General features: G+C 41.1%; 1 protein-coding gene across 1 annotated transcript in view; it reads right to left on the bottom strand.

Annotated features, from left to right (window-relative positions):
• PIG-B (phosphatidylinositol glycan anchor biosynthesis class B) overlaps positions 1 to 9,585 on the bottom strand; it is an 80,800-nt gene extending 71,215 nt beyond the window's left edge. The window contains 2 exon segments of the mRNA XM_067125296.1: positions 6,110 to 6,249; positions 9,374 to 9,585. Of these exon segments, the coding sequence (XP_066981397.1) occupies positions 6,110 to 6,249; positions 9,374 to 9,382 (149 nt within the window). The 5' untranslated portion in view covers positions 9,383 to 9,585.
• Between the last annotated feature and the right edge of the window lie 5,096 nt (positions 9,586 to 14,681).

The raw sequence follows: 14,681 nt of genomic DNA, 5'->3' as shown, positions 1-14,681 counted from the left end.
CAGTCACGGAAGACTGTCCACTTGGCCTGATATACTTTGCTCGAGGATTGTCGTCTGCAATGAGCAACAGCATCTGCAACTGCCTTTGAAAATCCTTTCCCTTGTACCAGTCTACAGACAGTTTGAACGTGGTCAGAGCCAGAATGGACAGTCTTTGATGGAACGGCCTGAAATGTGGTTGTCTGACTAGTTTGGGTTTTGAGGCAACAGCCTTGGAAAATCCGTGAGAAGTTTCAACAAGTCTGGGAACCATTCCTGTGCTGGCCAGAAAGGGGCTACTAGGGTCATCGTTACATTCCAATGATTGCAGAACTTGTTTAGTACTTCTCTCACCGTCTTGAATGGGGGAAAGGTGTAAAGGTCTTTGTTTGACCAATCTAAAAGCACTGCGTCCGTTGTCCATACTTGCGGATCTGGCGCTGGCGAACAATACAGAGGGAGACAATGGTTCTTTGCAGTTGCAAACATATCTAGAACCAGCCTTCCCCACAGTTTCCATAACTCTAGGCACACAAGGGGGTCCAGAGTCCATTCTGTGGGAGGAACTTGCTTTCGGCGGCTGAGTTCGTCCACTATTACGTTAAATTTCCCCTGAATAAACCTGGTTAAGATCTGGGTTTGATTCTGATCCACCCAAATAAACAGAGCTCTTGCAGTTTGGCAAAGGGTAAATAAATGAGTTACCCAGTTTTTTGACAAAGGACAGTGCCGTGGTGTTGTCCGAGTGGACAGTCACTGTCTTTCCAGACACCTCTGATGCAAACACTCGCAATCCCCAGTGAATTCCCGTCAATTCCTTTACATTGATATGATGTTTCTTTTGCTCTGAAGTCCAAAAGCATGAGACTTCCCTGTCTCCCAGGAGGGCTCCCCAACCTAGGTCTGATGCTTCTGAATAAAACACTGGGTCAGGGCTCAGAGGAAGGAGTGACTTCCTTCGAGAGAGCTTGTCTCTTGCTTTCCACCAGACAAAGTCCTCTTTTATTTCCTTAGTTATTGGAAAAACGAAAGAGCCCGGGTATTTCTTTCTGTTCCAACTGATTTTCAGAAAGAACTGCAAGTTTCTCATGTGTAGCCTTCCCTGGGATACAAACTGTTCCATGGAAGAGGGTCCCCAACAGGATCATCCAGCTATTCGCAGAACAGGACTGAAGAGAGAGAAATTTGTCTACCTTCTGAAGGCACGAGTCTATCATGTGGGGGTGGAACCAGAAAAATCCATGAATTTATCCTCATCCCCGAATAAACTATCTCCTGAGAAGGAATCAGCTGAGATTTCAGAAAGTTTATCAAGAGGCCCAAATCCTGAGCGAGAAGAAGGGTCTTGTGAAGGTTCTCCATACATTTGTCCTTCAATAGGGAGCGAATGAGCCAATCGTTGAGATACAGCGAAATGTTGACCCCCATCAAATGTAACCATTTTGCTACTGGGGCTCGGACTCGTGTGAACACCTGCGGAGCAGTGGACAGGCCGAAGCAAAGGGCTCTGAATTGGTACACCTTGTTCTGGAACAAACTTAAAAACCTCCTTGAGTCCTGATGAACTGGGACATGGAAGTAGGTGTCTTTCATGTCTATCGATATCATCCAATCTCCTAGGAGAATAGATGCAAGGAAGGACTGGGTCATTTCCATTCTGAATCTTGTTTCCTGTAAGTACAAATTCAGGGCACTCACATCCAGAACTGGCCTCCAGCTCCCCAAGGCCTTGGGGACTACAAACAGCTGATTGTAGAACCCTGGAGAGGAGGTGTCCTCGACTAACTCAATTGCTTCTTTTTCGAGGAGTGATGACACTTCTTGGGAGAGGGCTGAAAACCTCTTGGAGCCTACAAAGTAGGCTGTCAATAAGACAGGCTTGTTGGTTAAAGTAGGTTTCCGCAGAAACAGGATCGAATAACCTTCTCTCAAGACTTGCATAATTCAGCCCACCGCTCCTCTCGTTTCCCAGTGCTCCCAAAAGTGGAGGAGTCTTGCTCCCACAGTTGTGCGGAGGACTATATCCTCACTTCCGCGCAGGAAGTTTATTGGAGGACTTTTTGATTGCTCAAGGGGTGAAATGGGAGCTTGTACGAGGTCTAGGGAAGCCTCTTTGTCTGACTCTACCACGAAAGGGCTAAGGTTGAACAGGAGAAACTGTCCTTGAGCTGAAGGCTGGAGTCTCTCTAGGGTGCCTCGCTGACTGCACGAGAAGGTCCTGAGTGGACTTCTTTTGCAGATCAGGAGCAATCTGCTGAACAGTAGCCTGAAGGAACAGGTGTTTCTGGTCAAGAGGAGAGAAGAGTAGCGCAGACTTCTAAGAAAGGGTCACTCCCTTCATGGTGTAAGAACACCAAAGCTCCCTTTTCTTGAGAATACCCATCGCAAACAGTGAGAATAACTCAAGCGAACTGTCTCTAATACCTTTATCCAGACATGACATGACCCCTAAAAAGTCCGAAGAGAAGTCTTCTGGAATATGTGGGCAATCCTTTATTTTATGGGCAAGTGCTCCTACTGCCCAGTCTAAAAAGCTGAGCACTTCAAAGACCTTGAAAAGATGCTTGATAAGGTGGTCCAATTCCGAGGTCAAGAACAAAATCTTAGCTGAATTAAAAGCCAACCTTCTGGAGGAGTCTATCAAACCGGAGATGTCTCTCTGGGAGGAGGCAGAAGCTCTCAGTGTTGGGGCCTCTCCGGTTGCATAAGATAAGTATCTTCTCTGCGACAATCTAGACGGTGGACAACTAAAAGAGCCTCTTCCCTGCTCTCTTTTGCTCAAGAGCCAGCTTTCCACTTTAAGTACAGCTTTCTTAGCTGAAGAGGACAACACCATTTTAGGTAGCCTCAAAGATGGAGTCATCTGGCTGTCCATTAAGTAAGTCGAAGCCGGTGACAATGGAGCCACAGGCCAGAAGAAATCTGGAAATGTTGCCAGCAGGAACCTGAGCAAGGAAGCATAAGCTGAAGGACGGGTAACAGGATCCACATCTTTCTCCTCAGAAGAACTGGGCAACAGCTCCGCAATAGGCTGAGGAGTCGAGGGTGTCTTCTTAATTAAGCCCAGGATATTATCCAACTGGCGTTGGGTCAACTGGAATGAAGAATCCACTACTGAAGAAGCCTGTTGTGCTGCAAAGAACAAAGAATGAGACGTGGCTGGGAGCGAAACTGCAACTGCAGGAGCAGGAGTTGGTAGAGCTGAAGAAGAGATAAGCGCTACAGAGGGCTCGGAAGAAATTGGGCACTCAGAAGCAGAAACGGACTTGGGCGCCGACAGACTGCCTTGCAGCAAATGGCAGACGGGCGCCAATGGGTGCTCAGGAGCAGACAAGTGCTTGGGGACCAATGGGACTTCGTGAGGTAACAGGAACTCAGGAGATAATAGGCACTCGGTAAGAGCCACACAACCAGGAGCAGAATGTTCAACACACAATGGAAGCTCTGGCACCACTGGGCGCACTGGCACCAAAGACTTCTTCCCAGGAGCCAAAGAAGATCCAGCTAATGCTAATTGCTCAGGAGCTACAGGTAAAGGAGTTTGGCGCATGGGGGCTAGAGAGCGCTCCGAAGCCACTACATGGCCAGGTGAACTCTCTGATACTAAGGATGGGCACTTAGCAGAAGATGAGGTCCTAGAAGTGGAAGAGGATTTACTAACAGTAGTGTGCTTAGTAGAGGGAAACTGTCCTACTAACTCCGGGTGATCCTGGAAGAAACATTCCGAACTGTCCCAAAAGCTACAGGACGGATGTTGCTCTGGAGAAGTTTCTTTAACCTTAACAGGGACTGAAGGAGGCTGAGACAATTCCAGGCACGCCTTTTCAGAGGACGGGACTCTCCTTGAAAATGCCATTGGTGCCTAAGACTAGAATAACTGCTGGAAACACTAGATGAAAGACAATCCACTTTCATGGAGACGCCTTTCCAGCGGCGCTCCGTCATAACCTGGGACACAGCAACATGTCCGACTGAGGGGGCAACTGCCTGTGGGCAGACCCCAAAGACCTCCTTTGGGCTACCAGTTTGGCTCCTCCCAGGTTTAGGGGCGTTTGCCAGGGACTTTTGCCTCGGAGAATCGGCAGGACAGACAGCCACCTCCTCCACTAACACTTCACCAGGGAGCCAGGGTGTAGAGTGGTTGGTACAGACTGAGAAGAGGAATTGGGTGAAACAACAGACAGAGAATCAGAATTATCATCATTAAAAGACTTAGCAGGCACCTGACTAGCTAAGTCCTCTTACTACTAGCTCTTGCCACTGCCTTCCTCTCTTTGTCCCTGTCTAATCTGGTCAAATAACTATTCAAAGTCTTCCACATTTTACTATCCCATGTAACACATTCTTCACAAGTCAATTCTGGAGAACATAACTGACCCCTAAAAGTCGTGCAAAATGTATGTGGGTCATAGCAGGCTTTAGTAAGTCGAGTATTGCAGCCTTTACTGCAATACTGTACCTAAAACTCTGAGAACCTGAATCGGACATTGCCGACAAGTCATGAGTCAAAAAGCCTAAAGTTAGTCAATATTCAGAGAGAAAAGTCAATATCGGTAACACTGTCTGATGAAAAACACCTGACACTATCTAATTGTGCTGAAAAGGCTACCATAAAGAGAGTACTTCACCAATGATTCCAACAAGATCAAAAGAGAAGAGAAAATTCCAAAAAACCACTGCTGCCAATCACTGTATCCACAGCCATCAGAAACATATTTGGTCTCGTTTGCTGAGCTGGTTCCTCTCTTAGCCTGAAAGTGGGTGGGGTCATTCGCCTAGCCAAAACAAAAGCAGCACTACTGCGAACTTAAAAATTCTAGCTGCCAGTTAACATAAACTAATAGCTATGAAATTATTTGGTTAGTAGCTTATTAAAAACACATTACATATCTCCTCTTGTACAGGGAAAGGGATGTGTTACTGATTATGCTAGCATCACATCTCTCTGCAAGTTCCTCATTTGTAATTTGATTTCTACACTCCCATCAAAATCAAAAACCCCAAGGTAAAAAAAAAAGCCACTTACAAGTCCTCAATAACATTACCATCAAGCTAACTTTGACCAATTCTTCTTTGCTTATCCTGTAGTATCTAACAGTACATCAGTGATTCTGAAGATATTAAAAACTACCATAAAAAACTCATTAAGAGTTAAAACCAAGTTACACCAATGGCTTAACTATCAGCACCAAAACATTGTTAGAGCATATATCACTATACAGGCAGTCCCCAGTTTACAACGGGGGTTCTGTTCCTACGCTGCATTGTAAGCCAAAAATCGTTGTAAGCCAAAAAGCCGTCGAAATCGTCAAAAATCCTAAGAAAATCTTACTTTTAATGTTTTGGGCGCATTGAAAACAATGTAAACTGCATTTTTATTGAGTTTTTTGTAAAAAAAAACTCCAAATTTTAATTATTCTGCCATTTTGGAGTCATATTTCTCCTGTCGGATCAGCGTCATAAGCATTTCTGATGAATATATTTTAAAAGCATCGTAACCTCAGAACATCATAAGCCAGACCCATCGTAACCCAGGGACTGCCTGTACAATGTAACTGAATTTATTTTGAATGTAGCCTGCTGAAGCCCTCTTGCAGCATTGAGTTGGAATCAAAGTAATATAAGTAAATCAATATTTTGTCTTTGTATGGAAACATACCTAAATATCATATACAAGCAGTCCCCGGTTTACGACGGGTCCGGCTTTCGATGTTCCGAGGTTACGACGCTTTTAATATATATTCATCAGAAATTATTTCCCGGTTTACGATGCATGTTCCGGGTTACAACGCTTACAACGCCAATCCAATGGAAGAAATATGGCTCCAAAACGGCAGAATAATAAAAATTTTGAGGTTTTTTTGATGAAAAACTCAATAAAAATGCGGTTTACATTGTTTTCAATGCACCAAAAGCATTAAAAGTAAGGTTTTCTTCGGATTTTTTATGATTTTTTGGTTTATGACGATTTTCGGTTTACGACGCGGCATAGGAATGGAACCCCCATTGTAAACCGGGGACTGCCTGTACCTGAAATCAAATGTAAACATTAAAAATATATTGTACTGTGATAATAATTTAATCCCATTACAGCCTATTTTAAAACAATACCATACATTCTTGAACTTACCCAAATGCCATGTGATGTGCAATTTCTGTGGCTTGCCAATACTCATCTGCAACAAACCATGTCTGGATGAAAAGTACGCTCAATAACCGCACCAAAAGAAAAACCATCCATGGATTGTTTATAAAATCTGATGAAAGTACCTGGAAAACAATTTAACACCATCAAATAGTAATGCATTAAAAGAAACATACGATATTTATAAATATTAACAGAATATATTAACAGAATATGTAAGCAACATATAAAAGCAAACTGTAAAACTAATTTAGAACTATGGTTTACAAACTGGATTTGCCAATGGCAAAATCTCCCTCTAAAACCCTAACATTTAATCTTCCTGAATCACATTCTTAATTCAGCCCAACATTTTATTTCATAATTCCCTACACTATATTTTTTACACTTATCTAAACCTCACTAACCTACAGCCAAAATTCACCTTTAAATTTTTCTACAAGGCTTGGACACATCTCATCAGCTAAATGATTCCTGTTTCCAGTTATGACCCATTTTATCTGTCCTGTTTTCAAACAAACACAATATATGAGCTTCCACTCTCAACGGGCAGCTCACCTCTATGCTACCACACTCATACCAGCCTTCCAGTAAGCAGCAACCTTTATTTCCCCACAAACAGCTGGAGAGATAGTGAACCTACATAAGCTGTGTTAGTAAGTTCTCAATTCCCTTTACTAGTCATATCTAGTAGTTCTTGTATTATGTCTGTTTATTTCTTGCATGCCATTTCTCCCACAATTTCTTACTAATCTTACTAACTTAAAAACTGCACTTAACCCTTTGAGGTGATGTTAATTATGCAATCCAACCTCAGAGACTATGATGAAGCATTTATGGTACATGTTAAAACATTTAAAAAAAAAATAGGCTTTATATCATAGACACTTGAGCATGACAACACAAGATTCTTCTTGTAAGCACACAGGATACACAGCTGAGGATATAAATCACAACTGTGCCGCCCTCAGCAGTCAAACAAAGGCAGTTGCAAGTCACCTACTTATTTTGTAGTCTTCAAAAATAAGACACATCTTACCGAGTTTCATGCTATTCTATTTCTAATATCAATCTGTAATGCTTTAAATTTATCCTCTAAGCTTGCCTTTGAGACAGTTTAGTAATGACTGAAGTGGAAATGCAACTGTTGTTTCTCTGCAATCTATGGCTTCTTCAGTCATGTTAGGTAAGCACTCCGTAGCTCAGAAGCAATACCCTACACTAGGCTGGGTTATGATATATCAAAGCACATCATTTATGGTTTCTTACACCCTAAGCTGGGTTAGGCTGGGGGTCCAGGGGAGTAAATTGCGAAGCATCCCGAGTCGGGTAGGATGTAGGGTAATACTAGAAAATAATTACACGCATCATTCTATCATGCACAGTGTCATGTGGTGGGGGAGGCTGGCCCCATGCCAAGTTAGGGCAAGGTGCCTTAAGATAGGTAAGGTTAGGATGCATCCCTATTAAAATATGTCCTTGATCTGCTTTTGGTAAAATTGCTGACTATTTCTGTGGCCCTCTGGCTAAGCAATTACTAATTTGCATGCAAAATGGGTGCCATGTTCATACCAGCCCTTTGGGGATGAGCACAAAAAGCAAACAAAGGATGACAAATATCATAAACATAAAGAAAAGACAAAAAGACTAATCATTAGACAGTAAGTAAATCTGTCTGTGATTGGTGAGAATCAAGCAGTGGTAGTAGTCTGTAATATTACCCTGCTTTCAAGCAAACCACAACCAGGGGAAGCAGGTCTTATATGCAGAACTTTCCTACACTGTAACCATTGCAGTGCCTTCAGGTACTTAAATTAGTATGAATCCTCAGTTTCATAATTTTCATTCTCCTCCTCCCCAACTCTTCACGTTCAAAATCCCTTTTTCACCCAAGTGGTCCTCCATTCCTGTTAGCCAATCAGGTATTTCTAAGCAAGAACTCCACATGGACTATTACCTTGGGAATTAATTTTTCCTATACTTTTAGTGTTGCTGATGAAGGAGTTGGTGTTGTTTATTGTCGGTCAATTATTATTAACCTTGTACCTACCCAACATGATTGGGGACCCTTAGGGAAGGTAGGGTTTTGGAAACAATGGGAGGAAGACAGGACTGCCATGTTGTTGTTATGGAACAGTTCCTTACATTTCATTCGCCAGTCATTAGGGAGCCATATGTTTAAAAAGGGATTGGCTAAGGAAACCTATTATAAAAAGAACTATACTAACCATACCTAACCTAACCTAACCTAGCAGGCCAGGTTGCTTAGTCGGGAGGCGGAGCCCCAGTAAAGGAAACTTCACGTTTTACCAAAAGCTCCCCTCTAACACTGCGCATGTGCGATAGCATTCCAGGATGGCCAGTGTACAACTTCTGAGGTTAATTACAGTCAAACGACAAAAAATAACGGTAAATTCTTAATAGCCTAAGCAACCAAAATACTATAGGAAAAATCAACATCCAAAGTGATACATGATGCAGAGCTCTTGCTTAATTCCACCGCCAATCAAATAAGCAAGTGTTATTACCATAGGCCACCCGTGATTAAGATTAGTAATACATATAGGCTATGAGTTGAGGCCACTGAGGCCTAAAAGTTTTGGGTAAACCTTTACTTTAATTGTGCAGCCTGATTCCCACCAGTCGCTGACCGGGACAAGTTACCACCTTCTTTTTGAGGGTCCAGGGAGCGAAGCCCCCAGCCAGGTCAGGGCACGTCGCCCTAAGTTAGGTTAGGTAGGTAAGATCTGGTTAGGTCAGGACCTGGCATTATAGGAAAGGTTATGTCTATCTATGTATGACGAATCAGCCCCAGTCGACGACTGGCAGGAATCAGGCCGCGCAACTCAAGTAAAGTTTTACCCTTTCCTAGGATACCGTGTCCTGACCTAACCAGACCTTACTTCCCTAACCTAAATTCGGGCACCGTGCCCTGACCTGGCAGGAGGTGCTTTGGCCCCGTTGGACCCCTCCCCCCCAAGTAATACTGAATATACCTCTCTATTCTGCAAACTAAACCGGGAAACCGGGGTGGGGGCATTATAAGGATGTTTGGGTACAAACTGCCAAAACATGTTACCCTACCCTTCCCCTGGCTCCTGTTTCCCACTAACCTTGACGAAACAAACTCCTCTAGCCTACTAAGCTATTCTGCACTTACGACAAAATTGATGATAAATTAATGAATGATCAGTCGGCAGCAAACCGTAAAAGTAAATTTAAAATAAGTATATGCTCTCACTCACGCACCACATTCATGACGAGTTCGTAAAATCGTCAACTCAACGTATTTCAATGTTCTGTCACGAACAGCAATTTGCAACATCACAAAATGACATAATGACGTCACACAATGCCAATTCTTCTTCTACAACATTCCAAGTGACATGCGAGACCGTGACAGTAGCGTGACTTCAAACTCAAAGGGTCTTGGCACGCATGCATGTAAGTCACACACACACACACGCACATACACACATCAACAAATCCTTTCCTCAACAAGTGGAAGAAAACAAAGCCAATAGTTTGCTGCAGCATTCAACCTTTAACTACCGAAATGAGGGTGAACTCATTTCAGAAAACTTAAACTGCTTGGTTTATATAATCCTAAGGTTCATCATCTACATGTCAAATCCCCAACACCCGCACTATTTGTCTCTACCCTGCTTGCATTGTCTTTCTTCCTGGATATTTAGGCCTTTCCGTTCCAATAGCTATTTCACTCCACCTATCTAACTTTTTTTTAGGCGTTTCTCCCTCCCTCTTCCTTACACCTTCAAACCCGTCTGAAATCTACATTCTTTTCCTAAGCGTATCATTTTCTTTCGCTCCACATACCGCACTATCTCAAAATAAAATTCCGATTCACCGTTGTGCCTAAGTTAAACTTTTCACTTTGTATGTTGTATGTATATATATATATATATATATATATATATATATATATATATATATATATATATATATATATATATATATATGTGTGTGTGTGTGTGTGTGTGTGTGTGTGTGTGTGTGTGTAACGAGTATTTCTCACTTTTCAGTTAATTTGATTTTCCTTATTTTATGCAAACACTTTATTTAACATTTTGAATCTTTTACCCTTCATTTGTGCTTAATATCCACTCTTCACTTACATAAAGGAGAGTTGGCTAACAACCCCTTCAACCACTCCAACTTTGACTTTTAAGGGCGCTCATCTATACAGCACATACATCCTGTTACCTTTTTACCTAGTTTTCTACCCTCCATTCATGACATTTTCTCAAAAATACCTAAGCCACGAGATCATTTCAATTTTTTCGTACCGTATTCACATTCATTGCTCCAACTTCCTGATTTACATTAATCACTTAACTCTTCTTCAAAGAGAAAGGAGAAAGGGCACAGAAGATAGAGATGACAGAGCAAGGAAATAGAATGAGGTGACAAACATATCGCCCCAAGTAGCAGTTGGGGTTGTGAGATGACAGGCGGAGTGATACCTCAGAAAATGAAACACGGTGGTGAAAAAGAGAAGTAAAAGTAGCAACAGAAGGAAAGAAATTAGCATGATAAACTTCAGAAGAAAAACCGGGTGATGCAAGAGCATAGAGAGAGAGAGAGAGAGACAGAAACGCCAATAAAAAAAGTAAATATGTTCATATATCCTAATGAAGAAAGGTAGCTAGCAGACCAGTCTATGGGAAACTAAGGACCCCTGAAGGAGAACAAATAATTGATAGGCTATCCAAGGCCAGGGAGAGGGCAAAGAGTGATATGTAGGGATGCGATTACATAAAGGTAAAAAATGGCAACTTACTAATTGAGGATGAGATTGTATGAAAAGAATATTTTAGAGGACTACTGAATGTAGAGAAAGAATATGGAGTGTTGGAGGAGGCTCTCCCCATCTTAGGGGCATTAGGGGAACTTTTAGCAGGATAGAAATGAAGGGTGCCAGTCAGAATATGAAGAATATGAACAATGCAGAAGAACCAACAGGAATAGTAATATAGATGATAAGAGCTTTGGATAAGGAAAATACAGAATGGTTGTGGGAACTTGGTGTGCTGGGATGAAGAAGGAATGCCTTTTGACTCGGAGAATGAAATGGTGTACAGTATATCTATAAACAAAAGGGTGATGTTATGGAAGGTGGAAATCATAGAGGAATAAAGCTTATGGAATACATGCTTAAAATATTGGAAAGTGTCATTGAAAACAAACTTTGCAAAATTATTGACATCCACGAAATGCAGTTTGAATTTATGCCAGGGAAAAGCATCATAGATGACACTTTTATTGCAAGATAGATACAGGGAAAGTTTCTGGAAGGTAACTGGAAGCTATACTGGTGTTTTGTAGACCTAGAAAAGGCATTTGACAGATCACCTGGAGAAATGGTTTACTGGAGTCTGAAAAAGAAAGGAGTTCAGGAGAGGCTCATAAGCAGGATAAAGGTAGTACAAAGGGAACAAGAACAGTAGCAAGCACAAAATACAGAAGAGAAATGCCTGCTAAGTTACGGTTGGATTACATCTAGGATCCCTTTAAGCCCATTCCTTTTATGTAATCATAATGGATGTACTGATTAAGCACAAGAGGATATATGCTATGGGATCTGCTGTTAGCAGATTACATGGTTCTAATAGAAGAAACAGGTAAATTGCAAAAGAGGTACAGGGTTTGGCAAGAGGGAATGGAAAGAGAAGAACCCAAAGTCAGTGCTGCAAAAATAAAAGTAATGCTGAGTAGCAGAGATGGGAAAGTGGAACTACAGTATATATAAGGTCAAAAGCTGGCAAGAAATTAAAGCAAACAAACAGTCTCGAGTACATGAGTTCTGTCATAAGTGAAGAGGGTGTATTTAAGATGGAGGTGCAGCTGAGAATTAAAGCAGGTTGAGCTAAGCAGAGACAAGTTTTAGGGGTGATTCTTGACAAGATTCCTTTCAGACTTAGGATTAAGTTCTACAAAAAAGTGATCAGGCCAGTGCTGCTGTATGGTGCAAAAACTTAAGCAATGCAAAGAAAGATGGAACCCTGGAAAAAACAGATAAGAATATTAAGACAGATCCTGGGAGTGTAACTGCTGGTAAGAGTATAGAGTGAACAAATAAGAAAAAAGGGTAGGTGTTTGTAAAATAACAAATAAAGCCAGGGAAAGTAGGATGAGCGAGTATGGTCAAGTGGTTGCAGCGATAAGGATGCATGGTTAAAAAATCACGATATGGCAGTGTAGAGTACAGGTAGAAGTGGACAGAGAATTAGATAGAGTGACTTCATAAAGAGACATAAAATTGCTGGACTTAGAACACACATATGCCTAAGGTACAATTCTGCAAAGAAGGAAGACTCGAGTAGCCAACCCTATAGGAAGATGGTATTAAGGTCATACAAAGGAGAAGACTTAACTCTTGTTCACATTTACTTTCAACTTTCTTCTCATGCAAATGCTTTCATTAGCCTCTGCAGTTTTTCACTATCTGAAACCAACACTATCATATGGGAGCATTAGCTACTCCACACTCCCTTATCTATCCTAAAATTTTGTACCTACATCTGTTCTTTTCTGATGTTTCGTATTACTCCACCCACACCTAGTTTGGCTCCACACTAAAATAATCCTTTTTCCATCTACATATTCTAAAATCTACTTGCTTTCATTAAATTAAGGCTTTAATCACTCCCAAAAACTTATTTCCTTCCACTGTATACATCATCCGAAATTGCATCTGTCAAAAGTTTTCCAAGGTCAATATGCAACATATTCAGCTTTCCCCATTTTAATCTTAACCCTTTCCCACACAGTCATTATGATCAACAATTGAACCATTCCACTTCTTTGTCTAAACCCTCATTCTTTTATGTCTATAATTTTTTTTTTTTATTTGTTTTACCTGCCCAATCCAATGCCCTTTTAATTCTTATACAGTGCAGTACCTGTGATCACCTTCAGCACAGATAACTCTCGTTCCTTCTTGTAGCACCTATCCCTTCTCAAGACGCACTGTATCCTAATACACAATAATCATCTACTCAGTCTCACTTTCACCACTGGATCTAACTTCTAATTTCATCAGTACCTATAGCCTTTCTATTCTTCAAACTTGCAAGTGCCTCTGTTACATCCCCAACACTCTCTTCCATATGCATTCTAAAATTACACTAACCCCTTCCACTCTTGCATCATTCAGTTTGCTTCTCTTCCATCCTACACATTCAACAACTCTTCAGATATTCCGTTAAGGATGTCGGCAACTTTCTGGATTGATAATATTAAGTAAAAATTACTCTGAAGTTCTTTATTTTCTCAGTAACACTAGCTTTGACTGGTCTAAAACTAGTTCAAGCACTGTATAAGCATCCCCATTCTGTGTAGGTGCCATGTTGTCATGCTACCAGCACTAAACAAATTTAATTTCTTTTCCTGTTAAAACTGTGGAGTGATTTTTTTGGCAATACTAACAATGACAATGTTCAAGAGTTAAAACAAGGCTGCTATACTACTTAAGAGTGTTATACACTATTGCTTGTGTTTTTACCATCTTTTATTTGTTAGGAATAACTGAGCCTTCATAATATCCTAGTGTAGCATGAGGTTTGTTTTCATTTTTGTAATTTCCTAAGATACATAAGCATTTGGACTTGTAAAACACTGTCACCTGTCAAGTTCAGCAAGCTTTTACACACACATTCTTGGGCCTTACAGGTAATGAGAAGATTCAACACATTTGACAAAGGATGCCTCTATCTTATGTGGAGGAACTACCACAGTTCATCTAAGAAGTACCAAGATACTTTCTTTTGTCCATGACCTCTCTTTGGATCATTGATGGCTTTTCATCTTCTTTTCTCAGGGTAGATAATGCACCAACCTATTCTATTTTCACAAATCTTACGGTAGTTGCTGGTCTATCCCCATGATCTAAAAGAATGTCACATTTTTTTGACAGAGTGCTTTAGTCATTGCCATCTATACTGCCAAAGACAGAGATCCTGTGTTGGATTTTTAACTCCATTGAGTAGTTGTATTCTTGGTGGATGGGAAGCTCTCGAGTTTTTGAATCTCAATGATTTGGAGCAAATTATCAAACATTCTACACAAGTTCCATACTAACATGACTGAGCAGTTAATACTCTTTTACCTAAACTTTACAATCTTCTGACCATATCCTTGGTGTGGTTTCCTTTGCTTTCATTCCCTACCTCACATTCCATGGCACTTCAACAAAGCTAAACATAGCTCCCATACTTTTGTTCACTTTTTCCATGGGGATTATTGTTTTTTCTCTTAAGGCATCAGCCCTCTGACAAGACAGTTCACTGAGGTTTTGGTTGAGAGGATGGTATAGATTCCTCTATCAAAACTCCGAGTCTTGATTTGACTATGCTTGCTCTCTGGCTATCCAGGCTTGAGAGTAGACATACCAAATCTAATCTGAATTTCATTCAGCTCTAGCTTTAGAATTACATACAGCCAGATCAATTATAGCCTTACCAATTTACAGTTAAAGACTTTTACAAAATCAGACCTTTTTTTATTTTAGGAGTGACAGGGAGTGCTAAATAAAGCC

The sequence above is a fragment of the Macrobrachium rosenbergii genome, chromosome 23, assembly GCF_040412425.1.
Source record: "Macrobrachium rosenbergii isolate ZJJX-2024 chromosome 23, ASM4041242v1, whole genome shotgun sequence".
In the NCBI taxonomy this organism is placed as follows: Eukaryota; Metazoa; Arthropoda; class Malacostraca; order Decapoda; family Palaemonidae; genus Macrobrachium; species Macrobrachium rosenbergii.
Note: the sequence above shows the minus strand (reverse complement) of the source record. Positions and strands in the feature narration are given on the sequence as shown.